This window comes from Panicum hallii, chromosome 9 (assembly GCF_002211085.1).
Source record: "Panicum hallii strain FIL2 chromosome 9, PHallii_v3.1, whole genome shotgun sequence".
Classification (NCBI taxonomy): domain Eukaryota; kingdom Viridiplantae; phylum Streptophyta; class Magnoliopsida; order Poales; family Poaceae; genus Panicum; species Panicum hallii.
This window is the reverse complement of record NC_038050.1, coordinates 18,512,295-18,539,162: the sequence shown is the minus strand read 5'-3', so window position 1 is coordinate 18,539,162 and position 26,868 is coordinate 18,512,295. Positions and strand designations below refer to the sequence as shown.

The 26,868-nt window shown below is 47.5% G+C and overlaps 3 protein-coding genes across 3 annotated transcripts; 2 read left to right on the top strand and 1 right to left on the bottom strand.

Annotated features, from left to right (window-relative positions):
- Positions 1–9,450: 9,450 nt before the first annotated feature.
- On the top strand, positions 9,451–11,408 carry LOC112877289. Its single transcript, XM_025941535.1, has 3 exons — positions 9,451–9,660; positions 10,303–10,376; positions 10,905–11,408. Exons 1-3 carry the CDS (start codon positions 9,487–9,489, stop codon positions 10,981–10,983), a joined length of 327 nt encoding a protein of 108 aa, XP_025797320.1. The 5' UTR covers positions 9,451–9,486; the 3' UTR covers positions 10,984–11,408.
- Positions 11,409–12,280: 872 nt separating this feature from the next.
- Positions 12,281–15,005, top strand: LOC112877288 (pectinesterase 31-like). The gene is made up of 6 exons (XM_025941534.1): positions 12,281–12,806; positions 13,369–13,473; positions 13,567–13,644; positions 13,754–13,941; positions 14,108–14,281; positions 14,569–15,005. Exons 1-6 carry the CDS (start codon positions 12,540–12,542, stop codon positions 14,729–14,731), a joined length of 975 nt encoding a protein of 324 aa, XP_025797319.1. The 5' UTR covers positions 12,281–12,539; the 3' UTR covers positions 14,732–15,005.
- Positions 15,006–22,876: 7,871 nt separating this feature from the next.
- On the bottom strand, positions 22,877–24,998 carry LOC112872920. The gene is made up of 2 exons (XM_025935948.1): positions 24,884–24,998; positions 22,877–24,508 (listed from the first exon to the last, which is right to left on the bottom strand). The coding sequence occupies exons 1-2, from the start codon at positions 24,996–24,998 to the stop codon at positions 23,169–23,171; spliced, it is 1,455 nt and encodes a 484-aa protein (XP_025791733.1). The 3' UTR covers positions 22,877–23,168.
- Positions 24,999–26,868: the final 1,870 nt, after the last annotated feature.

Genomic DNA, 26,868 nt, shown 5'->3' with positions numbered 1-26,868 from the left:
CGACCAACAGAGTGGTCGTGGTACCGCCGGCTCGACGGAAATGATCTCCCGGATAAGCAGTTTCTGGTCCCGCCTAGAGTCGAAGTCTCCATCTCCCCCGAAGATGACGTTGACGGTCTTTGAGGCATCCTGAAACTTCACGTTGAGCGATTTGTCCCCTTGGTCATCGTCTTCGGGTTCTTTGTCCACTGGCTTGTTCTTCTTGCCGCCACCAGGATTGTTAAATGTCCTCCGGAGGTGGTAGCAATCAATTGCCGCATGATTGGCACCTGGATGCCATGGGTATTTCTTCTGCAGGAGCTTTTCGAACTCCTCCTGCGTCGTTCTCTTCTTGCCTCGTGAGGGATGATCCACAGCCGCGACGAGATCATCTAGCTTGCGCTTTCGGGACGGACCCGAGGAGTCCCGCTGGCTCTTGTCATTGCGGTTGTCATTTGGATGCCTCAGGCTGCTATCATTGCGCCTCGGGAACCGCTCCCGCATCTTTTCTTCTTGCTCAGACCAGTCGTGCACCATATCACGAAGCCCGGCAACAGTTTTCGATCTGTTCCGCCCAAAGTCTCTGTAGATGCCTGGGTCGGTGATACCGTTGTAAAAGCAGTCGATGATGTCTTCCTCCGAGATATTCGCAATAGTAGTGCGGACGTCGAAGAAACGGCGTGTATAGGACCGTAGGAACTCGTTACATTCTTATTTACATTGAGCAAGATCGTGACGAGTACCTGCGCGAGTGATCACCCCCTGGAAGTTGTCGATGAAGACCTTCTTGAGCTGTTCCCAGGAGTTGATCGAGTTGTTGCTGAGGCTCTCCAACCATGTGAGCGGCGCAGGGTCCAAAGTCATTGGGAAGTAGATGACCTTAGTGATGTTGGAGCCCCCTACGACTTCAATGGCGGTGGAGTAGCAACGTAGCCATTGCTGAGGAGCTTGCTTGCCATCATACTTGGTGATGCCGATCGGCTTGAAGCCCTCAGGGTACTTGTAATAGCTAAATATTGTGGAGAAAGCTGGAAAACGATCGCTGCAGTCTGTACCCTCTATGTCGACTACTTCGCGCTCTTTGCGCCTGGAATCGATTACGGACCGCGCATCGCGTCCTTCATTGATTCGCTGGCGCAGGTCTTCTGGAGGAGGCCGATGATTGGCCTATCGTGGGTTACCCCCTAGAGGTGGCTGCTGCCTCCCAACAGGGGCCTGACTTCTGCGAGTGTTGTCATTGTTGTTGCTACGCTGAGGTTGGGGACGTCCGCCTGCCGTTCAACTGTGAGCTTGGCTTCGGCTTTCGCCCACGTGTTCCTCCCTGAGGGTAGACGCCGGGTTTTGTTGATCAAGCTGAATCCAAGCCCTCTGTGTGTAACGAAGTGCTTGACGCATGTTTGGATCGTTACTGCGCTCGAGTATAGCCGTTACCCTGGCGATGTTGGCCACCGGAGTCCTGAAGCCCCGCTCGCTTACGGCAGCGAATTCGGCGTCAAGCTCACGATGCATAGATCGCATGCGCTCATTGACCCTCCGTCGGTGGGCTGCGCGAGCTCTGTTCCTGGTCCTCCATGCCTCACGATTGGCGTCATTTTCATCGCCGGCGTTGGCTGTGGCCTCATCTTCAGATACAACATCAAATTCGACGATGGGCAAGTCGCCGTCATCCTCGCCTTCTTCCACCATCAGCACCTGGCGTGAGATGAGCTCATCAGAGCTCACGTCGACTCGCTCGGTCTACTCCTCTGCCACAGTGGCTAATGGCCTGCCCTCCTGAAAAGGCAAGGGCTCGAGGTGTGCCACAAATCGGTCTTCAGCCTCGAGTAGATCAGAAAGTTTCATGGCCTTCCAATGCACGAAACGCCCCTCCGGAGTGGAGGTGATCATCAGACCGTTGGCACCAAAACAACCCGAAGCCCCCCGACGTGCGGTAGCTTTGGGCTTTCCGAGTTGGAGTAAAGAGTCCAAGTCCTTCTCCAATGTGGAGAGGGACTCGGAGATGTCGGCCTCCTGAAGATCAGTGGCCAAATTGCGTAGACCGAGTCGTGATCGGCTACGCGAGTCCTCAGATTGGAACGGGTCCAACCCGAGCAAGGTTGTTGCAGCGCTGGATGGAGTCGCGCTGAAAGCAGACTCCTCCTCACTCCTCGTAGCGGATCCATGGATTGACAAGTCATCGAGATTATCAACGAACTTGTCGAGGTCGCTATGAAAACCCGCCGTGGGAGTTTTCAGCTTCATGTCAACGAGGAATCGACGGAAACTGCCCGCGCCATCTGCGACGCAGACCCACGAGCCAAAAACAAACGTCGTGCCCTGAGAGGGTACTAACCTGGTGAACTTGAACGATGCCATCGAGTTCATCGGTGGATCTTCGATGCACTCCCCTACTTGGCGCGCCAGCTGTCGGTGTTTTACCGGCTGCCCACCAAGGGGTATACCCGAGGTGGTAAGTTTAGGTGAGGAGACGCTGAGATCTGGAACTCGAAGGTGCAAGGAACACAAGATTTAGACAGATTCGGGCCGCGATGTGTGTAATACCCTACGTCCTGTATGGTGGTCTGTATTACCTTAGGTGTAGATGTTGTGTTTTGAGGGGGTCCCTGCCCCCCTTATATATCCGGGAGGATAGGGTTACATGAATCCTAGTCCAATACTAGCCAAGGAATCGTACTCGAGTACAACTCGAGTAGTTTCCTTCTGTACCGACTAGACCTACTCTCATACAAGTAGAGAACAATATAAATAAGATATAGGACAAGCCTTATCTCTTAATCCTATTTGAACTATATTATGTACACAGTCCCATAGTACCGGGTCTAACACCCTCCCCCCCCCCCGCCCCTGGACACGGCGGCAGGGGGCGCTGGGCCCGCGGGCAAAGAGGCTGTGGCAGCGAGAGCCGAGGCCACAAGTATCGTTGCATCTGCGGAACCACATGCATATGACATCGAGGAAGAATGGCTTTGTGGGTGAGTTTCTCTTTTCTGTTCTCTTAATTTTTTATGTTCGGCAGAATCACAAGCACATGACATCGAGGATGATGTGTTGTTAACTAGCAGGATGGATCAAGGAACAAGTTACTTGTTGGAAGTTAAACTTGTTGGCAACCAAAAAAAGCTAGAAAGGATGTCAGTTATTTTTCCTTTGAGAAAGTGGTTGATTCTGATCTGATTAATTTTAAGAATTTAGTTGATTCAATAATGGAGCAATACCCTCCAAGATACATGGAAGTTGCACATGTTCAGTACCAAGATGATGTTTTGAAAATCTTCCTAGAAATTAAAATAGATCAGGAATTGATGGACATATTTCAGAGACACATGCACACAAAGGTTATGGTCATGTTCATTGTATACACTAATCCATCAGAACCCTATCACCGTGAGGAGCAAAGGCCACCTAGTACGTAGAAGGAGACAAAAACAGCACACAATCTGATGCGGATAGTTACTTACAGAATCTTTTCATAGAGAGTGAATATGTTAGGGTTGATGAGGAGGTTATGTATGTAACCAGCGAACCTGTAAGTGATGTAAATGTAATTGTCACACAAGCACAAGAAAAGGACAGGGAGTATGGTACTGAGGAGGATGAGGATGACAATGAGTTAGAGGTAGAAGTGAAGGAGAAGTTGGCAGGCGAGGAGGGGGGTGAGAGGGTATAAGAGCCAGATCATCTCCCATAGGTAGGATACGATGAAGAGGACCCTCCAATGATAGTAGGCACAATATTCTAGTATGCAAGAGTTTAAGTTGGCTCTATCCCAATATGCAATTAAACATGAATTTGAGTACAATAGTGAGAAGAGTGCATATCAATCAAGCATTGTCTCTATCCAAAATGAAGCATCAGTATCCTCCTCCATGTCTTATCCACCAAGGTTAGCATCCTCCTCCATTCCCACTCTTGAACATTATGAACACTTGCATTGAAGTCTAACTATCTTCCTTCTCACCATAGTCAATCCTCTGAACCATCAATTAACAAAAGGGAAAAAAAACTACATCAGAATCACAAGGATCAGCAAGATACTCTTAAATATTGTATTTCACATTTTAACTACATGAATGAAAGTTATTTCAGAACTAGATTTTAATTTTTTGTGTTAATTTTGGATAGATGCAAGTCAAGAAGTGGCTCTAATCAACCTGAGCCATTTAGCATTGATTATCAAGGCTCCGATGAGCAAATGCATGCTCCACCAATGCCTGTGAAGGTGAAGGCAAAAAGGAAAAGAAAGGACCTAGCTAAAGAGAGTTTAAAGCAGCCAACAGTGCCTCTTGACAATCCTGCAATGGGCACAAGAAGAAAAAAGACAAGATGCTGTTAGCCTTGCAATGAGCACAAGAGGGAGAAGAAGGGTCAGTTTGTGAACTTGTGATGTAATGTGAAACTTTTGTTTTCAACATGTCCGTCTTGTTGATATTTTGGACTAAATGGCCCCAGCCATGTGTCAAACTTGTGACAACAATATAATATCCGTGCACTTTTGCAACGCTGAACTTGTGCGAGCTAATATGCATGCACTTTGCAATGTTGAACTTATGTAACCTATGAAATATTGTTGATTAGATGTTGAACGTGGAAAATATGTTTAAGTGTTGACCTTATTGCAATTATAGTTTTCTTGCTATCATTGTGGAATGTGTTGAATATGCACTTGCTGCTGTGAAATATGAACAAAATGTTGCTGTGAAATATGCCAAAATGTTGACATCCAACAAATATTAATTACTATAATGTGTGTGCAAATTATGTATAATTTGGATTTAATCTTTGCAAAAGCAATTGTTTTACACAAGTTTGCTCCTCGTGAGTTGTGGTCGATATAGAAAAATGAGAAGAAAACTAAATTCATGGTGAATAGTCGGCTTCATGAGTTGGCTTCATTTTGATTCTAGGGTAAATTGGTCTTTCACACTCCACTTCACAGCCTTTGGGCACTAAACTGACGGTAGTGTCATTGAAGGAACAAAACCAACATTTAAGGTTATATAAGGCAGTGAAATTTTTCCTGAACCATAGACGGAATTAAGCTATATTGTGGTTTTATGCAGGAAATTTTCTCTTAAGGAAAACACGGGGTGTCGCTAGCCTGCCTGCGTGCTGCGTCCTAGACCATGAATGTACAGGAACTGCTCGTTCCAAACAACTCCTCTCAAAAAAATCCAAATTCTCGCTCTGAGTGGGTGAAGATGTCCTATCCATTATGTTCGAGGCGTAATCAGATCAGGTAATTGTGCTTCGGAACCATGTTGCTATTCACCGTACAATAAGTATCCAACTTGATAGGTAAGTACATATTGGTACAACAACTTATAAACTGTATAATTTAGTGTACCAAATTGAGCAGTATATAAATTGTTAAATCAATCTGCGCACACTTGCTAAGTTATTATACGATAGGTACAATTTACTCTGAAATCAAACATAATATTTTTTTTCCGTGAGCTAATATTGTCCCCTCGCGTCGTGGAATCAATCTGTTATCCATTGCTCCCGGCCACTGACCAGGTTGCTTGCTTTCTTGCTGAGATAAACTGGCCCGTTAAGCTAATCAATTGCTGCATCTTGCGATTCAATTTCAGTTGTGAATTTTATCTCGGTATATAACTATATAGAATTTCTTTTAAAAAAGGGTTTAAAAAAATTAAAATTTGAAAAAGGGGTGGCAGTTGGGAAAAATTTGAAAAATGGGTGCCTCCCGCCCGATCATCCGGGCGGGGGCGTGGGGCCGGGGACATCCCGCCCAACCAGAGGGCGGGATGCTCCAAAAGCTTTTTGCAGGCCCCTCCCGAGGGCCCCTTCGCGAATAAGAAAGTTTCTTATTCGCGAAGGGGTCCCTGAGGCAGCATCCCGCCCGGCCAGAGGGCGGGAGGCAACCCGCCCGGCCAGTGGGCGGGACGTTGAGAGCCATTTTTTTTGTTATTTTCCTTTGGAATTTATGATTTACAATCTATTTGAAATTCAGACTGTTTTCAAATGCAATATTGATTCGCCATACTCTTTTGTATACATATAAAATTTTAATTCAATTTTACGAAGAAGATTGCTCTATCTAAAATTCGTATGAAGATGGTTAAACGATAACGTTTTGCAACGTAGAATCCGAATATTACGACAGTACGATAGATCAACCGATTAAAAATAAAATAGTATCATACAAAAACAGTTCAAATATAAAAAGTTCACCAAATCAGGAGTATCTACTCCGCATGTCCCGGACCTCGCGCTCTCTTGGCCCTCCCGCCCCTAGTCCTAGGCCGTCGGTGTATGTGGTCCTCCGAGTACGTAAATGCATCTGGAGCACGGTGAGGACGAGGCGGAGGAGGTGCTGGCGTGAACGGGTCATCCTGGAACTGTGCACCTGGAGCGTCATACGTCTGGGATGGACCAATGATGTCAGGGCCGGCGCCGCCGCCCACCAGCTCCGACCAAGTGGCGGAGCCGCCCTCCCAGTCGTCCCAGTCCGGCACACCGAATGGACCACCGTATGCAGGAGCTCCCGTCGACCATGCATGCTGAGCATAGCCATGAGAGTACGGTGCAGCTGGCCTCGAGCCTGACGGGAGAGACGTTTCTGGAGCATAGGCGCCAAACGTCTGAGGCTCCATTCTTACAGGAGGAAGTCCCATTGCCGTCGAGTGCATGACTACAAAAAGAAAAACGAAATTAGTCGTGTAAATCAAAGGTGATTGAAATGGCAATTATGAAGCACTTACAGCTTGAACTAGCGGCAGTACCGCTGGACGCTGCGTGCGGTGCTGTAGAGGTCGACGGGCCAGCTGTGTACACGTGGGCGGACGCATGAGATGAACTGGAGGTCCCCACGTCGTCTCTGCCGCGACACGTCAGTGCACGTAACGCTCGCGTCAAGCTGTCTTGAATCTTACGGAAGCTGTCCTTGTACTGTGCCTCCGGTACACGCACTCCACGTTCAATCAACGTGATCTGAGATGTAGCTTCGACCTCCGCGAAGTTGATCAGATCGATCTGCATACGTAATGGGATGCAGATTACTATTGGTATCGATCTTTTAGAAAAAAGATTTAATAATTCAAGTTGCGAAACACGTACCGCGCCACGCTGGTCCTGATCATGGTACGAGGGATACGTGTCCGAAATGGTCGGCTGGTGCTGATCCTCCACGTCATGAATACGTGAAAGAGTGACGTACAAACGCGTGCGAAGGAGGTACCAGTGGAAGTATGCGCCGTATGACGCGTCTGTGTGTGGGTGCCACTCGTCCCACACATCGTCACGTGCGTGAAGCCACCCTTGCACGTACTCCTGCATCTTGACGACCCAGTTCACCTCGTTGGCATGATATCCCCTGCGCGAATATCTGTTGCGAACATTTGAAATTCAACATTGCTTTATGATAACGAATATATAAGTAATACAAAATGAGTTATCACAAATTTACTCGTGTACGTTGCGCGGCACGGCCTGGAACGCTCGAGGTACGATCAGGTATTACCCAACTCTAGGCGGGGCCGGGCAAATCAGGTACGTTTGGCGGGTTCGCTGGACCAAACCGCTCCTGCAGCTCCGCCCTCCAGAAAGGAGGCACGGCAACCGGGCCAACAGCTTCACCCGCAATGGGAAGCCCGAGCAGGTACGACACGTCCTGCAACGTGGGGGCCATCTCCCCGCACGGCAAGTGGAACGTGTGCGTCTCCGGACGCCACCTGTCCGCCAACGCTGCAAGTAGAGAGCGGTCCAGCTGCATCCGCTTCTTCGCGCCACCGTCTTGGCCGTCGCCGGCCTGAAGCATACGTGCGAGTGGCAGCAAACCAGCCTCACGTAACCTGTATATTTTGCATTGTGGTTACAATTATCTTACACGCTATACATTAGTTTCGTAAAAAAATATAAAGTATCACCTGTCAAGCCAGCGGTCGTCCAGGTGCAACAACTCCTTTGCTACACGAGAGCGCAACTCGTGAAGCTCCTGCCCCTCCACCGCAGCCAGGTACGACCTGTGCCGTTCGTCGATGTGCGCGTCAAGGAGCTCTGGTGTCTGCACCATATCTACATGAAAAATATAAGTACCGTAAGACATATTCCTACAAACAATTGAAAATACTAAAAACTATTTATAATAGAACTAACCTAACAAATATTTGTAAAAGCTATTCAAAATACTGAAACCTATTCGAAATATAACTACCCTAAAAAATATATCTAAAAACTACTGCAATTATAAAAACTATTCAAAATATAACTACCCTAAGAAATATATCTTAAAAACAATTGAAGATACTAAAAACTATTTATAACAGAACTACCCTACGAAATATTTCTAAAAACTATTCAAAATACTGAAACCTATTCGAAATATAACTACCCTAAGAAATATATCTAAAAACTACTGCAATTATAAAAATTATTCAAAATATAACTACCCTAAGAAATATATCTAAAAACTACTGCAATTATAAAAATTATTCAAAATATAACTACCCTAAGAAATATATCTAAAAACTACTGCAATTATAAAAACTATTCAAAATATAACTACCCTAAGAAATATATCTAAAAACTACTGCAATTATAAAAACTATTCAAAATATAACTACCCTAAGAAATATATCTAAAAACAATTGAAAATACTAAAAACTATTTATAACAGAACTACCCTAAGAAATATTTCTAAAAGCTATTAAAAATACTGAATTCTACGTATAACTACTCTAACAAATATTCGTAAAAATTAATTAATAATTATACGATTATAATACCTCCAAACCGACGTGTGGACAGGGCTTCGCCGCTTCCTCTCCTCTCCTCCTCTCCTCTCCTCTCCTCCTTTTCTTTTTTGTTAATTTTTGATGAATTTTATGAGAATTAGGGGGTGGGGGGGGCTTAAATAGGTGGTGGGGAGACATCCCGCCCGTTGGAAGGGCGGGTTGCCCCTCCCGGCGACCTCCCACCCGTTGGGGGGGGCGGGGTGCCCCTCGCCAGAACGTCCCGCCCGCTGGGCGGGCGGGATGTCCCTCGGGTGACCTCCCGCCTGTTGCAACGGCTGGAGGCCCAGAACGTCCCGCCCGTTGGGCGGGCGGGAGGTCCCTCGGAAGACCCCCCGCCCGTTGGAACGGCGGGATGTTGGCTATTTTCGCGAAGAGGACCCTGCAAAGAGGTTTTCCTCCCCCCGCCGGCCCCCCGCCCGTTGGGTGGGCGGCAACTCTCATCCCGCCCTTTCATTGGGCGGGGGGCCCCCATTTTTCGAAATATTTCAAACCGGCACCACTTTTTCAAATTTTAATTTCTTTTTAACCCTTTTTTTAAAAAAATTCTAACTATATATGGGCATCATGCCGTTTGCGTGGGCCTATTTGGGCCGGCATATTGTCAATTTTTTCAGATCCACACTGCAACAGCAAGTGCTTCACTGGGCCTATTTGGGTGGGCTTTTTCTCCTCCCTCCTTTCTTCATCCGCCTTTTCTCTTCCCGACTCATCAGGGAGCCAGGGCCCAAGTTCATCCCACACACCCACTCCCATGGCGGCGGCGGGCACCTGGCTCCGGCGAGTGGCGGCGGCTATGCCGCGCATCCCGTGCGCGCTTCCCGCCCTCCCGATCGCTCCTCCGCCTGCCCCGGTCCTGGAGGCGCCTGCCCTCGCGCTCCCCGCCCGCGGCGCCGCCATGGACCTCATGGCCGTTCCCAAAAAGAAGGTTGGCCATCCCCTCTTTTCTCTTCCTAATGCGACCTTCGGTACGCCACGTCCAAACGGTCTGTGGCATTGTGGTGTGTGGTTTGTAGTCATGCTGTGTGGGGGTCATGCGGTAGGGCAGAGTGCGCGCACTAGGTGTTCGCTGAATTGCTCCTGAGCTGTGTGGCCGCAGAGCTGCCATTTCTCATGTTCCTCGGTCGTTATGTTGTTGCCTGCGCTTAGTTTGCTGTAAAAATCCAGTTATTAAGGATGACAACTGGCAACAAGAATATCCTTGCTTCAACATGCATTTGGTTCTGTTTAGGTGCACATCAGCATCTTAGGTTTGCAAGGACAAGCAAGCTGCTTAGGAAATCCATTTAAGTTTGTAATACGAAGCTTCATAAGTTAGCCATCACTTTCTATGTTGAGCTCTGTAAGACCGGTTTTGGTTATTTGGTCTCAGTCATGCTTGCAATATTACCTGCGTCCAGTTTTAGCTCTTCATCAGGGGCTATACGTGGTTAGCCTCGTCTCAGTCAGCTTTATTTTGGTTGTACTGAGCAATTTGTTGTAATCGCATCCTGCAAGCAGTGCTTTCTTTTGTTCTGGCAAGTAGTTGTTAGTCATGGAAGATTGACTCATTGAATATCTTGTATTCCAGGTCTCCAAGTATAAGAAGGGTCTGAGGAATGGATCTAAAGCCCTAAAGCCTGTTCCAGTGATTGTGCGTTGCAGGTACGCCTGCAAATTCCACAAATTGCACATCATGTTCTACATTTCTTAGATGCGCATCATATCTACTTAATATATCTGTTGCTCAGCAATGGTTGAAGTCTGCTAATGGTTGGAAGTCTGTAAATTTCTGCACTGAATTTCATAATCCTCAATACGCACATCTGTTGCTGGATGTCCATAGTCCATACATAATTTTAGCCTTGCAGTGAATACAGAACATCAGATATGTCTAATGGCCTTTTCGTTATTTGCAGCCTGGGTTATTGGTAGATAAAAAAAAATTGGTACTGTTAATATTCCTATTTGTACCTGTAAAACTTGTTCATTTCAGAGGACACCATCGTCATGTGCTCCCTGTCAACACAATTTGAAGACAGTCTGCTAACCTGCTACGTTTTGTTGTGTTATTCTGCTCGTTGGCCATTATTGTCTTGAGGATGCCAGTACCTTGTTTTCACACGACAAGTCACATGTCTTTGTTTTCACACTATGCCGTGGCCTTGATGTGATATGATTCGTGCTGTGCAGATGCTGCGGCCGTGTGAAGCTGCCGCACTTTTACTGCTGCAGTGGGGAGCGAGGGAACCCTGATTCTTCAAGCTCGTAATGTGCTCAGCTTTGGAGTCTTTGAAATTGGATAGGAGACGTGATGGGACGCCAGATGCCGCAATAGTCATTAACCTTAGCGGTACACCGCTTCCAGTTCCCTCTAGTCGATCTCTCTCCGCCTTTCTGCTCTTGCAGCTGAGTCCACCACTCCGTCAGACTACTCTTTCGCCGCTGCTTGGCGTCCTGCAATAATCAGTTTGGGGTGCTCTTCGTAATAACCCGTGTACCTTCTTCAAGTGCCCTTATACTGTTGCGCCTGCCGCTTGCAATCTTGGTGTAGGGTTTGAGTGAACCAAGGAAGCATGGGGTGAGGAGCATGGCTGAGGTTGTTGACCCCAGTCCAGGGTGAGGAATCAGCTAGCTGCTCTGCTTTCCGTTCCTTCCTTTGCAGCAACCTTATCCTGGGGACACGTTACCTCGCAATCTTGCCGCCTCATCTTAGGCGTCCTGGAAAGGACGGCTTGGCCGCCGTTGGGTATCTCCCTTCCTTTTCCCCATCACGGTGGTTTCAGGGAAGAGAAGAGGACCGATCAGATAAGGAAAAGGCTCAGCGTGATGCTAACGCAAGGCATTTTGCATATGCTGCATCCACCAAGGTTTCAGGGCTGTCTCCGGCGATATCCTCCAAATCCTATCCTCTACATCCTTCGTTTACAGAATTTTCTACAAGATTCTCTCCTCTATATCTCATTTCTCTCCAACAACGTTCTCTAAATCTCGTTCTCTATACATTAAATCCTATATTAGAAACGTATTTTGTTCCAAATTTTTGTGCGTACGTATTTATCATACCTCAAACGCTATGGACATATTTTATTTTTATTTAATTCAGTGTTTGAAACGTAAAGTAAAAATAGAGAAGAGGAGAAAGAATCTCTATATATATAGAGAAAACATGTAGCGCTATCTATTTTAAAGGACCATTTAGAGAACGCTGCTGAAGCAATGGAAAACGGAATCTTGTCAGCTCGAGGTCTCTCACTCCGTACAGAGTTGGTTGAGAATTTCCACGCGGCATTTCCTCTTTGTCAAAAGTGTGGACGGACAGCGGACACGACGCCAGGACCTGGCCACCTGGCAGACGTTCGTGATGCTGACCCGCGTGCCACCCAATCCCGTCAACGGTTTGAACGAATTGCTGGCAGCTGGTGGAACCACTGGCAGTTGGAAGAAATACGTTTCTTGCAAGAGTCAATCTTCCAAAGACGCACTGCTACAAATCCCACGCGGAACGGAACCGCACCCACTGCCCACAGGTAACACGCACGAGACGAGGAGAGAGAGAGAGAGAGAGACAGCAGAGAACCGGTCGTCTCGTCAGCTTGCAATGGTGGTGGGGATTCAACGTCGGGGACCGGCCCGCGCGGCCCGGGTATTTAGGCCCGACCGCCCCCGCCGGTTTCTCCCTACTCCTTCCCTCCCAGGCAGGTCCACGCGGGCCGGCTCACCCGACTGACCGACTGTTAGTCTGTTGCACCAACCGCGCGCGCGCTCGGCCTCGGCGCGGCGAGTCCAACCAAGGAGCCGGCCGATCCCGCTCGCGTTCGAGTCCTCATGGCGGCGCAGCAGAGCAGGCGGGTGCTGCAGGTGGCGCCGCCGGGGAAGGGGGACGGGGAGGCGTTCCCGACGGTGCAGGCGGCCGTCGACGCCGTGCCGCTCGGCAACCGGGCGCGCGTCGTCATCAGGCTCGCGCCGGGGGTCTACAGGGAGCCCGTCTACGTCGCCAAGACCAAGAACTTCATCACCGTCGCGGGGGCGGGGGGGCCGGAGGCCACAGTCATCTCATGGGACAACACCGCCACGCGCATCAAGCACTCCCAGGTATGTAGTATTCCCTCTCTGCCTGCGCCCTGCTCGACGGAATGCTCGCCTCGGGAGGAGCAGCCTTGTTTGCATGCGCTGCGGTTACTATGAGTTGCTCCGGTTACTGCGTACTACTGCAAATTCCAAGGACTTCTGTTGCTCGACCGGACGTACCCAAACCTAAGTTGCCAATTGCATGGGTTTATTTGAGGCTTCAGGCTATGCTTTCTTTTCTTTGCATTGTCAAACACATGAACATTTCTTCCGCCGTGCCATGTGGTTTGATCAAAGTAATACCAACCTTAAGGGGGCCTATGAGATTCTCCTATAAGCAAGTAAATACTGTCGATGCATAGAGGCAACGGGTAAATTGAATTGCTCCCACATGGTTTCACTAGTTTTGGTTTTGGCCGAGCTGTACAAGATTCTCCTATGTACACAATTGGATATTTGGATAAGCAAGACTGTAGCCACACCCATGAGTTTGCTCCAGAGCACAATTCGAGATGTAATAAATATTTTGAATGATTCATATATATAGATCTCGCAATGATGAACTTTGCTGTTCTCTCTTATAAAGTCATCCAGGGTCATCGGTACGGGAACATTCGGCTGTGGTACATTCATTGTTGAGGGGGAGGATTTCATTGCAGAGAATATCACGTTTGAGAACTCAGCTCCCCAGGTACTGTTTCGTCATTTGTTCTCCTGCCACAAACAAATGATCATGTCATAGGTGTGGGATGGGAAGTTGATGTATACTACTCGTGATACACAGGGCTCTGGACAGGCAGTTGCAGTACGGGTGACAGCAGATAGATGCGCTTTCTATAACTGCCGGTTCCTCGGTTGGCAGGTACGTCTGCCTCTGCACCTCCTGGTTAAATCATCTTAATAATCAGGATAACATTCAATAATACTTTGTGTAACTTTTGGAAACTCTAAGACCAAACAAATTTTATCAGGACACGTTGTATTTACACTACGGGAAACAGTACTTAAGAAACTGTTACATTGAAGGCCATTGTGACTTCATCTTTGGTAACTCTGTTGCACTTATGGAACATTGCCACATCCATTGCAAAGCAGCAGGATACATTACTGCTCATAGCCGGAAATCCACTTCCGAAACTACTGGCTATGTATTCTTGAGGTGAGTCTGTTGTATGTAGTTCATTTAATAAAGCACATAAACCTTTCAAATATCTTTGACACTTTATTTGTTTGATTAGTTTGTCAAAAAAATTGAAATGTTGCTTCAGCATTTTAATGTGCCATTTTTGTTCCCTTTTTGTTTCGACACTTGGACAAATGCTCAGGTGCATTATTACTGGAAATGGAGAAGCTGGATATATGTTCCTAGGTCGCCCATGGGGACCTTTTGGGAGGGTTGTCTTTGCACACACTTTTATGGATCGATGCATCAAGCCTTCCGGGTGGCATAATTGGGACAAATCCGAGAACGAGCGAACTGCTTGCTTCTATGAGTACAGGTAATTGGAGAATTCCATCTAAATATCAGCTATTGGGATCAACTGGAAATATTGCAAATTGAAGAGGAACCTTTGTTGTCTTAGCACTCAGATCAGATTGAATCCTTCATGCAAAGTAATATGCTCTTCAAGTCATTGTGACTAACTGATCGTATAAGTGTATAACATTCTTAGCACTCGCCAGATGGCAATATGTTTGTATTGTTATGAACCTAGTGTGTTCAGGATGCTGTGGAGTGCAGACTGTAATGCTGACTGCTAACACTTGTATACTCATTTTTCTGCAGATGCTCAGGGCCAGGCTCTCGCTCATCAAACAGGGTGGCTTGGTGCAGACAGTTGCTCGATGTAGAAGCGGAGCATTTCCTCTCGCACACTTTTATTGATCCAGACCTCGATAGGCCATGGCTCCTCCAGATGATGTCAACAAGAATACCAGCCTCAGCATAGGCTGATCCCACAGGATCCTGGTTTATCCCTCCTTTCGAGTCCATCTAATTAATAAATAAAGCTGGAGGGTGTATTTATTTAATTTATAAGTTTGTAACATTTGGTCAATTAGTATCCACATTGATGGTAATGTGAGTGGGTGGGTGTGGGAATTGGGGGAGGATGTTTTGTTGTGAGAAGCTTATAACAGAGCCAAGCACTACTCCGAAATAAGCAATCCATTAATTTATGTACCCTTTTTTCTCAGTGCTAAGTGCATTATAAAGTTTTTTTTATAAAAAAGTGTGGAGATCCTTTGGAGTATTTCCCCTTGAATAGTTGAATGCAGTGGTAAATCTGCATGGTTTGTATGTGCAGCTAACTTCTGGATTCAATTCAGCTGCGACCAGTATGCAGGAAGCTGTCTTCAGAATCATCGTAAGTTTGATCAAAACCAGCTTGTTTGATTAGACGTTGAAGTAAGCAAGACCCTAAACTTGTTTTTTCTTAATTCCCATGCCTACTCGGATAGCAAAATTATGTGTACTGCATGCTTCTTGCAGATTCTTGTGCAATTCCCGCATTTTGTGAACATCTTCCCTACATTTGTATTAGCCCCGATCCCATAATGTGGATTCCGGACGGTTTAACCCATCCAATTTAGGAGCCGTTCGGTTAGCCTGTTCCGGGCGTGGAACGGTCAGGAATCATTCCGACGCTATGTAAATTAATGAAGGAACAGTGCGTCTGGAAATATTCCCACGTAACCGAACGAAGCCTTAGACTCGACGTCTAAAAGCCAGGGAAACTTTCAGTCTGGAAAGACCTGATGTGCCCCGTTACGTGCATGGGGAGCTGCCTGAGAGCAACATGGTGATGCACATGCCTGAACAAACGCACAGGACACGAGCTGATTTCCTTGCAAGTCATAAATCATAATACGGCACAACAGTAACCACGGAAAGGGATAATGAGATAAGTGAATGAGACTGAGGGCCTGTTCCAATCCACTAGAGCTAATAGTTAGCTGGCTAATAAATTGTTAGCTAGATTAGCTGACTAATTATTAGCTGGCTAACCGAGGGGTGTTTGAAACTTGTAGCTAATAGTTTGTTTTCAAGAGGTAAATGTCCTTATTACCCCTACTGGTTTATTATTTATTTTCATCATTTTGTTAGCAATATCCAACGCCAAAGAGGCCGTACTACAGGCCGTACGTGCCATGTGCCCATGGAGCCTATAGTTAGATGCCACACACTTTCTCTCATGCGTACGTCAAAGATAAATGGCAAATCAAAGAAAGTTCATTCGAGAATTACAGGAACTTGTTCAATAGTCATACAAATTTAACAAATTTGTAAACACAATAAATTCAAATCGGTCACCGTCTACTGTTGTACAAAGCATGTGCAATACTATCACGGAACGCATTCATGCCTTCTTCTGCACCATTTCCTTGAGACGAATAGGCTTGTGATGTGGCAATCTAGATTAATACTTGTGATGTGGCAACCAGATTAATAATCGAACAGCCATTCAACAGTTAATCTAGATGCAAAAGTTTCCAGCTTAACTACCGCACGTTTTTGGGCTCACCTTGAAGTAACAGCGGCGCTGCAGCAGGCAGCCAGCCAGGCAAAGGGCCGGGGCTACCTCCCAGCACCGGAGGAGGCGCGACCAGGGACGTGCGGGCAAGCGGACGGGAGACCACCGATGCCGGGCGGCCGCGGGCGCCTGCCAGGGACCGGAGAATGGCCGAGCAAGAGGGCCCGGCGGCGGGCGAGCGCGGATCCCTGCCGCGCGAGCGCGAACGCCGGCGGGACAGATCTGAGGCTCCGGCGGCGCGCGGCGTGAGGGATCGGAAGCCGAAGTTGGCCGGGCGGGATCGGTGGCGGCGGTTCTGTACGCGCGGGCGTCGGGAGCGAGGGTCAGAAACGTTTCGGGAAGGAGGAGGTGGAAGGGTATTTGGGTCATTAGCGCGTTATTAGTTGGTTTTAGCTGGGTTGGACCAGCTAATAAACTAATGGTTAGCTGGGTATCCAACTAATAATTAGTTGGGCTATTAGTTGGCCCGTTCTAATTTTCTCTCAGCTAAAATTAGCAGCTAATTATTAGTTTTAGTGGATTGGTACAGGCCCTTAATGCCAACTCAACTAGACTTGTGTTGATTCTCAGGTATATACGGTACATGTACAGCACACCTAGCACTAACAGAAACGCTAACACCTATAGCTAAAAGACCGGGTCAGGCAGATTACAAGGAGAACGTGAGGCAGTCCGTTAGAGCATCTTCAAGAGGCTTTTTATATCTTTAGGAATAGAGATTTTTGTAAAAAATTAACCTCCAACAAACTCTTCAATTGGATATCTAAATAAGATCCCCTCAGTTCCGGATTTCTCACTAGGCAAAGATGGAGAGCGAGAATTGATTTCTAGACTACACACAAGATATAAAAAAGCTGTTGAAGAGTACAAAGATATAGAAAACGATTTTTACTCAAATAACTCTCTAAACGATGATTTAGAAGTAAATTTTAGAAAGACTCTTGGAGATGCCCTTAGGAGAGGAGTCCTCCACTAACACCCCGCCGCAGTCGATGCTTTGTTCTTGTCGATGCAGAGGCTGGACCGAAAATCATTGAACAAGACAGTGGGCAACCCTTTTGTCATAATATCTGGAAGCTGTTGGCCGGTCGTAGGGATATGAAGAACACGCACAACTCCTATGGCAACCTTTTCCCGTACAAAGTGAATATCCAGCTCAATATGTTTGGTTCGCCGATGATGCACCGGATTTGAGGCCATATATACAGCTGAGATGTTGTCGCAATACACGATTGTAGCTTTACCAATTGGAGCTCGAAGTTCGTCAAGTAGCTGCTTCAGCCATGAGCATTCAGCAACACAGTTTGCAACTGCACGATATTCAGCTTCGGCTGATGATCGGCTGACAGTGGTTTGCCTTTTGGATGACCAAGAAATCAGCGAATTTTCCAAGAAGACACAATAGCATGATGTCGATCGTCGAGTGTCTAGATATCCCGCCCAATCCGCATCTGAATACGCCACAATATCATTGTTGCTGGAGCCATGGAGATGAAGACCGTGATCAGAAATACCACGAATGTACCGTAGAACTCTCTTTGCTAGTGACCAATGTGCATCTCGTGGAGCATGCACATGAAGGCAAATTTGTTGAACAGCATATGTGATATCTGGAGGAGTAATCGTCAGGTATTTTAGAGCCCCTGCAATGCTGCGATAATGTGAAGGATCTGAGAGAAGATTTCCATCCGAGGAAGATAACTTAGGCTTCGTATCAACAGGGGTTGGCAACGGCTTGCAATTTGCCATGCCAGCGCGTTCAAGCACATCTTCAGCATATTGACTTTGGCTGAGAAAGAACCCAGAGGAAGAACGTTGGACATTCACGCCAAGAAAGAAGTGCAGAGGCCCCATATCTTTGATCTTGAACTCTTGCTGCAGCTGTGCAATGATAGCCCGAAGCAGTGCATCAGTCGAAGCAGTCAGCACCATGTCATCAACGTACAGAAGAAGGAAAGCTGTCCCTGCGCCCCGCCGTAGTACAAACAGCGATGAATCAGACTGTGTTGCCGTGAAACCCAGCGTCTTGATGTGCCCTGTGAACCGAAGGAACCAGGCACGAGGCGCTTGCTTCAGTCCATACAATGATTTGGACAGCGAGCAGACATGATGTGGCCGAGCTGGATCAACAAAGCCGACTGGTTGCTGTGCAAACACTTGCCCCTGAAGATGCCCATGAAGAAAGGCATTAGAGACATCAAGTTGATGCGCTGGCCAATTCTTGGAGGCAATGATAGACAGCACGGTACGAATTGTTGATGGCTTCACCACTGGGCTAAATGTGTCACCAAAATCAATGCCCGGGCGTTGAGAGAACCCACGGACAACCCACCGTGCCTTATACCGATCAAGGGAGCCATCAGGATTAAGCTTGTGACGAAAACCCCACTTTCCACTGACAACATTGACACCAGCAGGCCGTGGCACCAATGCCCAGGTCTCATTGGCTCGAAGAGCATCAAACTCAGCTTGCATAGCTGCAAACCAGTTCGGATCCTGGAGGGCAGCACGAGCAGACTTGGGAATGGGAGAGATGGCAGCCGTAGAGACTCTGTGAGCATACCGTGGGTTGGGTTTAAAAACCCCAGCACGAGCTCGGGTGAGCATATGATGGCGAGGATGATCATCAGATGTCGAGGTGTCGGTGCTGGCGGGAGGCTTGCCATCAGGGGCAACAAGAGGCATTGACGATGGCCCCGGGGCCGGTGGAGGCGTAGCTGATGCCGGCGAGTCCATCGTCGCGGGTGCCGGCGAGTTCGACGTCGACACGAGCGTCTTGCTCAAGGACACTATCAAGGCCACAACGATCTATTCCTCCCCTGCACCGAAACCAGCGGGGTAGAAGTGGTCAAACACAACTTCCGGCTCACCTGCAACTTAGTTTAAAGAAAATTACATGAGTACAAAATGTACTCACAAGACTTACGCAAATTAATAACCAAGAAATATGCAATGAGAACTCAACAAGATAAGGGCTTTAGAGTTAAGTAAGTTTACATATGCATAAGCTCTCTAATCCAACATCTAGCTCTCTAGCAATTTAATTATATTGCGCAACCCATCTCACTATTTTAGTTGCTTAAAAGAATTAAACAATACAAGTAACATAAGGTGACACGAGTCATAACCAAGCATAAATGATACTTCTACAAAAAATTCATTGGATATTGAGCTTGCTCATAACCGAGAGCGCGACAATTAGAATTGATTAATTAACCTTGCAAAGGTGTACTTCTTTACCCACACGACACAAAGACCATGCGGCTCATCCAACCGATCACGATGGGTAAGGGGATGCTCGTATCAACCGTTCCCAACAAGTCCCAACCATTGAAAATCATGCCTAATTTGCGCGGAAAGTCACTTAGATCCACCGGGGAACACCTCTAAACCTCTCTACAAAGCCCTATGGCCACACATCTAGAACGGTACCTTAATGATTAAAATAAAGAAGGTATTCGGCTCATCCATACCATGATTAGATATATGGTAGTACGTTAAGTTGCTAAAAACCGAGGTCATCCACGGACAGTTCTTAAACGATTCAAGCGGATTATGCCTCCAAGACTCCTTTCTCTAGATCCTACCATTCCGCCCAAACCACGATACATTTACCACAAGACCATCCCAGGCTTTCCAACATCTCGAAACCAGACAAGTGCGATCAAGTATAGATCAACTATAACCATGGCTAAGCATCTAATCAACTAATTAGTTATTAACTACAAGTGGTAAGGATATGGATATAAAACAAGGAAGATAAATGCAATAAAGTAGAATCAACAATGCGATAAATAGATATAAATATATAACCCCAAATACCCAAGTGAGATAACTAAATTAAATCAAGTTGAGTGGATAAAAGAAATCATGCTTACCTGCTTGCCTTGGTTTTTTTTTTGGTTCAACCATGAACTCTACGCCGGGCTCGGGCTCAACGGGCTCATTCTCCGACGTTTCGGTCACTTTAATGCATGTTAATGCATGAATGAGATACATGCTTTAGTATGATGCCATGATTTGTGCATGAGCTGATATAAAATGAAGAATGAATGACACAACATGCAATGAAACAAAAATATAAGCACAAACATATTAAATAAGCATATCATACAACAAGCATAAATCATGAATTAATTTAAGCATACAGAGGACATCAATAAGAAATTATGAAAATTGGATTTGCAGCAAAATCAATTTTATAGAATTATTTATGAGCATGACAATTTTCAGTTTCTCTAAACAAGATAAATCTTAAAAGATATGCAAACTATTTTAAACAATTTCCAAAAAATACCACATGAACTAGATAGATAGACAGCTAACAAAACATATTTTACCCTTTTATCACTTCTCAAATAAAAATTATGAATTAAACAAGCTTGCAAGTAGAGAATAATAAATCACACTAAAACCTTATCAAACAATAGATAAACATTAGAACAAGCTGCACTACTTGATAGCACATTTTGCAGGGAGTCTAACAAAATTTAGTTTGGCATTTTTAAAGTAGTATATAATGTACTAAGCAATTAACTTACTTTCACAAAGACAAAGGTATAACTAATTTTACAGAATAGTAATATGCAAAACAATATTTTTGCTGAGTAGATCTACAACACAGGAATCCAAGAAAACAAACTTCACAGTTTTTGGAGATCTACACAATTTTCTACGCATTTTGCATTTTATAAGTTGACAAGTTTATACAACACATGAAAACGCGAGAAAACGCTAGGGGCACCCGGATCCGGCGCTCCCAAGCACTGACAGGTGGGCCCTGGAGGCCAGGCAGACCCGGGCTGAGTCAAGGCAGGCCGGGCGGGCTTGACCCGAGGCAGGGGCGCAAGCGGTGGCGCGGCAAGGTGAGGCGGCAAGGCGGCGAGCTCATGGCGTGGTCCAGGCGGGGGCGAGGAGTGGTGAGCAGCAGCGTATGGGTAGCGTGACGAGGAGGAGCGGCGCCGGCGGGAAGGGCTCGCCGGAGGCCCTGCATGGCGGGAAAGAAGGGGGGGGGGTTGTTGAGGGCCCAAATCGAAGGAGGAGGGCGAAGGGAAGGTGCAGCCACGAGGAACTGAGGCGGCGCTCACCGGAGAAGGCGAATCGACGGCGGCCGGCGGGGGGGAAGATGAAGGTGGCGGCAGCAATGGGGAAGATGGGAGAGAGAGCTAGGGTTTGGAGGGGGGTTCAAAAAGAGGGGGAGGCGAGCGGCCGGCGGGGCGCCTCGGTTGCCAGGCCATGCTGGTCCAACCGGCAGCCGGCAAAGAGGTGCCGCTGCCCCTGCTGCCCAATGGGCGGGCGAGCAAGCGCGGGGAAGGCGGGTTGAGGGGCTGATGGGTGGGCCCGGGGAGGAGGGGAAAGGAAAAACGATGGTTTAACTCAAAATTCAAAAACTAGGACTTTTCGGGTTCCAAAAATCATCAAAATTTTTCTAGAGTAAGATCAAACCACCAAGATCACACTGCAACAACAAGAACTCAAAAAGCTATTATAGATTGCTCACAGAAATTTAAATAAAACAGCAGTTTTCAAAATCTTCAAGAATTTTGTGGCTCGGGTTAGTTGTCACAAAATAGAGCAAAAATATTTTAAATTCGCCATTTTAAGTCTAGTATTTGAGTAAAATTTTTGGAGCCACTGTTGCATAGCAAAAGTTAAACTTCCTTAGCAAACACTCATTCACACAAGGTAAAATAAATAAACAAACTCAAGCAACACATGCATACGATGCTTCATTATTCTTTAATAATACTCATGATGCTGCTAGTTATATATTAATCATGTTTTTAACATTTGGATTGTGACAGAGTCCTCCGCTAACAATAAGAGCCTAACCTTCCATCCTCCATGCCTGTCTTCAAGACCTGCGTTCTTGGCCGCAAAACTACAGGAGCCTCTAACGCAAGCCATGAGGGATCGATCCCTTTAGACTTTGGACTTGGGACTTGGGACTTGGGAAGAAAGGCACCCCCATCCGGCACTGATTTGGTGTGCGGCGGCAGCAGCCATGCCGACCCGTCCAGTCGCGTCGCGTCGCCGTCTGCCGTGGATAGAGATCCAGGCAGGCCGGGGTGGACGCCATGGTCGCCGCTCCGGGCAAGGAGGGGTCGCTGTGCTGATGGCTACACGTCGATGGCAACGGCCCGCCAGCAACACTTAACGCCCCTGCCGTGCTAGCTTTGAGTTCTCTTTCGTTCTTTTTTTTAAAGAAAAAACTCGTTTGTGTAGCTAAGGATTAGGCTCTGACAGTTTTGTCACAATTCGAAATGTCCAATTAATTAGTTAATTGGTTCCATACTTCTAAACCACTCCCTTCGTCTTATATTATAGATCATTTTAGTATTTCTAAATATATAGTTTTTAATATATATATTTAGACGTATGTGTATATCTAGCATCTAGAAAAATCAAAACCATCTATAATTTTAGTTTGGAACTGAAGGAGTACTGCTCGGTACTCACTGGTTTGAAATGATGATTAGCTTGTCTTAAACACTATTTATCTAAAAACGGAGGGAGTACAGAATTTGTGGCTAACATGTGTGGGTGCTTGTTGGGAGAGAATTTGTCAACAACATTCCAGCATTCCTGCATGCATGTTCTGTGAACCGGTAGTAGTTGCATGTGCCAAGCACACCTGAGACATTACAACTGTCTAATCAAGCATTGACGCTACATGGTAAACCCTTTTTATCCTACCTGCACATTTTAGCTCACACGAATTCAAAACATTGATACTAAGTACACGGTAGTATCAAGTTAAGTAAAAGAAAAAAAACATTCTCCCTTAGATACCGTCCAAGATGGTTACAGTGACTTGAATCCACACAGAAGCGGGAGGCAAAACAAAGGATCGTCAGGCTCCAGTCCGTCCCTTCTGAAACGCACCAATGCGCTGCTGCATCGCCGCCGCGTTCGGCGCGGCCTTTGTCGCCGTCGACACGTCGACGGCCCTGTGGCTGGCGCACCCCGCGAGCAGCCCGACCGGCCGGTGCTCCCGGTGCTGCCTCCCGGCGACAGGACCCCTGCCGCCGCCGCCGCTGGCCCATCTGCCAGAGGGGCGGTCGCCGCCCTGCTCCGACGCGTCCGCGGCGCTCGCGGTCACCACGCTCCACTGGATGCTCGCCTCGCTCGGTTCGTAGGGGCAGTCCTCGATCATCAGGCTCTTGATCTCGAACAGGTCCGAGCTCGACTCGCTCCCGGCGCCATCATCGTCGTCGCCGTCGACGTCGTTGCCACCTCTGCCTGCTGCTCCGCCAGCGTCGCCGACGCGGCCGGTCGCCGGTACGTTGCCTCGGACCGGAGCCACGAGAGCGAAGCTCCTCCTCATAGAGCTTGAGCAGGTGAGCTCAGCCGCCTTCTCCTCCCGTGTCATCTCTCTCCCGATGGCTGCCACTTTCGCCGTGCCAAGAGTCAAACTCGGCGGGAGACCCGCGGCCACCACGCCGTGGTTGATGCCATCGTCCCCAGCGAGCCCAATGGCGGCCTTCTGCATCCTCAACTCTCTGTACCAGTCGATCCTGCTCGCCGCCAGCTCGCCCGTGTCGTGGACTTCCTTGGTCGCGCCGGCGTCGACGCGCACCGACCGCTTCCCGGAGCACGTGCGCATGAGCACGCCGACCTGGACGCAGCACTTCTTGTCGCGGGAGCCGCCCCGCCGGTGTCCGCCACGGAAGAGCGCGGTCTGGCTGTTGGCGCTGGACGCCGAGCTCGCGGTCACGCTCACCGTCGACGCGCGCGTCGAGGACGGCCTAGCCATCACCACGGCCTCGGCCGGCCTCGAAGCGGCCGTCTGCACGGGCGGCACCTCCACCACCGCAGTGGCGACGGCCTCCTTGCGGTCACCACCGTCGCCGTCCATTGCGCCCTTGAAGTAGCGCTCGGCGGCGAACACGTCGAGCTCGCCGTCAGCGTACGTGCGGCGCCGGCTCCCCATGCCGTGCGCCGGCAATGGCCGCGCGGCACGGCCGGTCTCGGCATCCTTGTTGCCGGTGTCAAGGTACGACGACGAGAGAGAGCCGTTCCGGCGCCTCCCGGCCACCGCGTCGTCGAAGGTGACCGCCTTGCCGCCGCCGTTTCCCGATCGCCCCACCTCCATGGTGCAACCAACACGACGCACCCACCTAGACCCAGTACAAAGTATCACGAAAAAAATGGTGTGCGTCGTCGCAGAAGGGGACGATGTGAATAGGCACACTTATATAGACATCACCACACATCACCAAAATAAAAAAGCAATAAAAACTATATCGACACATATATTTCACCAACAGTTCTTGTACGAAAACTACTCAACAGACAAACTTAATTGTCAATTTGTCTGCACGAAGCAACTCTGATTATCTGACGGCAGCAGGGAGGAGATTAGGAGCGAGGCTTTGCAGACAGCACTGCTGGAACACTGATGGCCATGCGTTTCTTCTCGCAACGTTCTAATCCAAAAGCTTATGAGCTCTGCAAATCTGAAGTCGAGAGGGTAGTTGCCGCCTTGACATCCATCCATCCATCCATTCATCCGCATAGGAGCTTGATGCAACCCTGACACTGGTGCTAACAACTAAAACTTGAAACTGTTCTGCAGCGCGACCCCGACAGCGACCGGGGAGGGCGACAGGGAGACGCCATTTCTGACCGCCGGGGAAGAACCAAAAGGGAAACTGTGGCCGTTCCCTGGCCATCTGGGCATGGGACACCAAGGAAATTTGAACAACAGTGACGCTTTTCGTCTGCAGGGAGCACTTGGGATGATGAGGGTCATGATCTTGGGACGCTGATTTTCCGGGGAAATTATGCGGTTTTACGAGCCAGAATCTCCGAATTAGGAGCCTGATCGCGTTTTTTTGTGTGTGTGTCTCCCCAAATGAGAGGCGAGGGGAGAGAGAGGGAAACACAAGGTACTATCTGAAACAGGGAGACCAAGATTGGTGTTTCATGCAACAGTTCGGCTCAGCTGTAAGCGTGTACCACGGAACAGTCCATCGCTCTGCTCCACAAGAACGAACTACTCTTACTGTTCAAAATCTGCTGTCATCGCTGACGATAACTAGTGTTTTGAGCAGCGGCATCCTGCATAAAATTTTATTTTGCAAAGATATTATATACTGAGGACTCCAGTTCAGATCATGGTATGGCATGAGACACTGAAAACCTGTGTGTCTGGTAGAGTTTTGTCTGCCCGTTCCCGCTGCATCCAAATTTCAGAGTCTGCAGCTCCGAGCCAAACCTCAAACAGGGAGTTTTGGAACGTCTTGGATGAAATAAACGGATGATCAACGGTTCACGGGTGAACAAGCAGAATCTTGACCACGGGATGTGCGGCATTTGCCGTTTGGTCTCTTAGGTAAGCTTGGATTTTCAGTCTGTTCCCATTTTCTCTTGACCTTTTATTTTGGAGGTGTTGTATTTAATTGGTAGGTAGTTTGGTCCCAAATGAGACCATCCGCATCTTCATTTTCTGATTATTTTTTTTTCAATTCTATCGTCGGTTTAAGGCCTCCTTTAGAATGCAAGATTTTTGCAAGAGAATTGTACAGTACTTTTCACATGAATCAGTTGATTCCTTGCAGCATTTCAGGAAAACAAATTCCGCGTAAATCTTAGGGCCTCTTTGGGAGAGCTTCAGCGCCGCTCTCGCCGCCACTCCTGCTAGAGCCCTACCAAACGCTCCACCAGAGTAGGTGTGAAAGCCGATCGAGCCACCGGGGTTGACCTTACTTGCACGACGAGGTCAAATACAGGGTAAACAGTGTCGTACACTGTATTTTGCAAATTTCGTCGGGGTCCGACGACCCCGACGGACCAAAGCAGCTCCGCCCCTAAGCCGGTGCCCTGCCAAACTAGCCCTTAATTTTCTTTCTCCCAACTACCAAGTACCAAATGAGATTTCATCAAAAAAAGGAGGAAATAAGAAAATACCAACAGCAGCAGCGTCAGCATCAATGAAGGGTTACCCGTACTAGATGTGGCCCTAGAAGCAAAGCAGCGATTTCCAAACAACATGTTATAGATGACAGAAACAATAAACAATATGAAATGCACATGGAGACAAAAATATATTAAATAAAAAATTCAAAGATATCTCCGAGGACGTTTTTCATGCAAATATTTGAGGCAACGAGGGGATATACGTATGAACTTATGGACCACAACACGTCTCATTATATCTTAGCCATAGGAAGTTCACGTATGGACCCTGCGTCCTATGTTATCATGATAAGAGTTTGTCAACATTCTCCAGAAAATTTAAATTGCTGTTCAATGATTGTGAAGTCCAATCATGTACAGGTTTGACCAGCAAACATCCCTTATCCTTGCTTATATTTCGAACCTGATATTTCGAATCCCGGAGCTATATAAAAGGAGAACAATATTTGAAACGTCTTATTACACCTTGGTCGTAGTTCAACTCATCAGCATTGCAAGACAGAAGAATTTGCTAGCATTAACACAAAAACAACCTTAAAAACACTTGATATGACACATCTCCAAGTACATAGGCACACATGTTGGCATTAGCCACGACATGTGGATTCCAGCAGTTTCCAATGCAGGCTGCA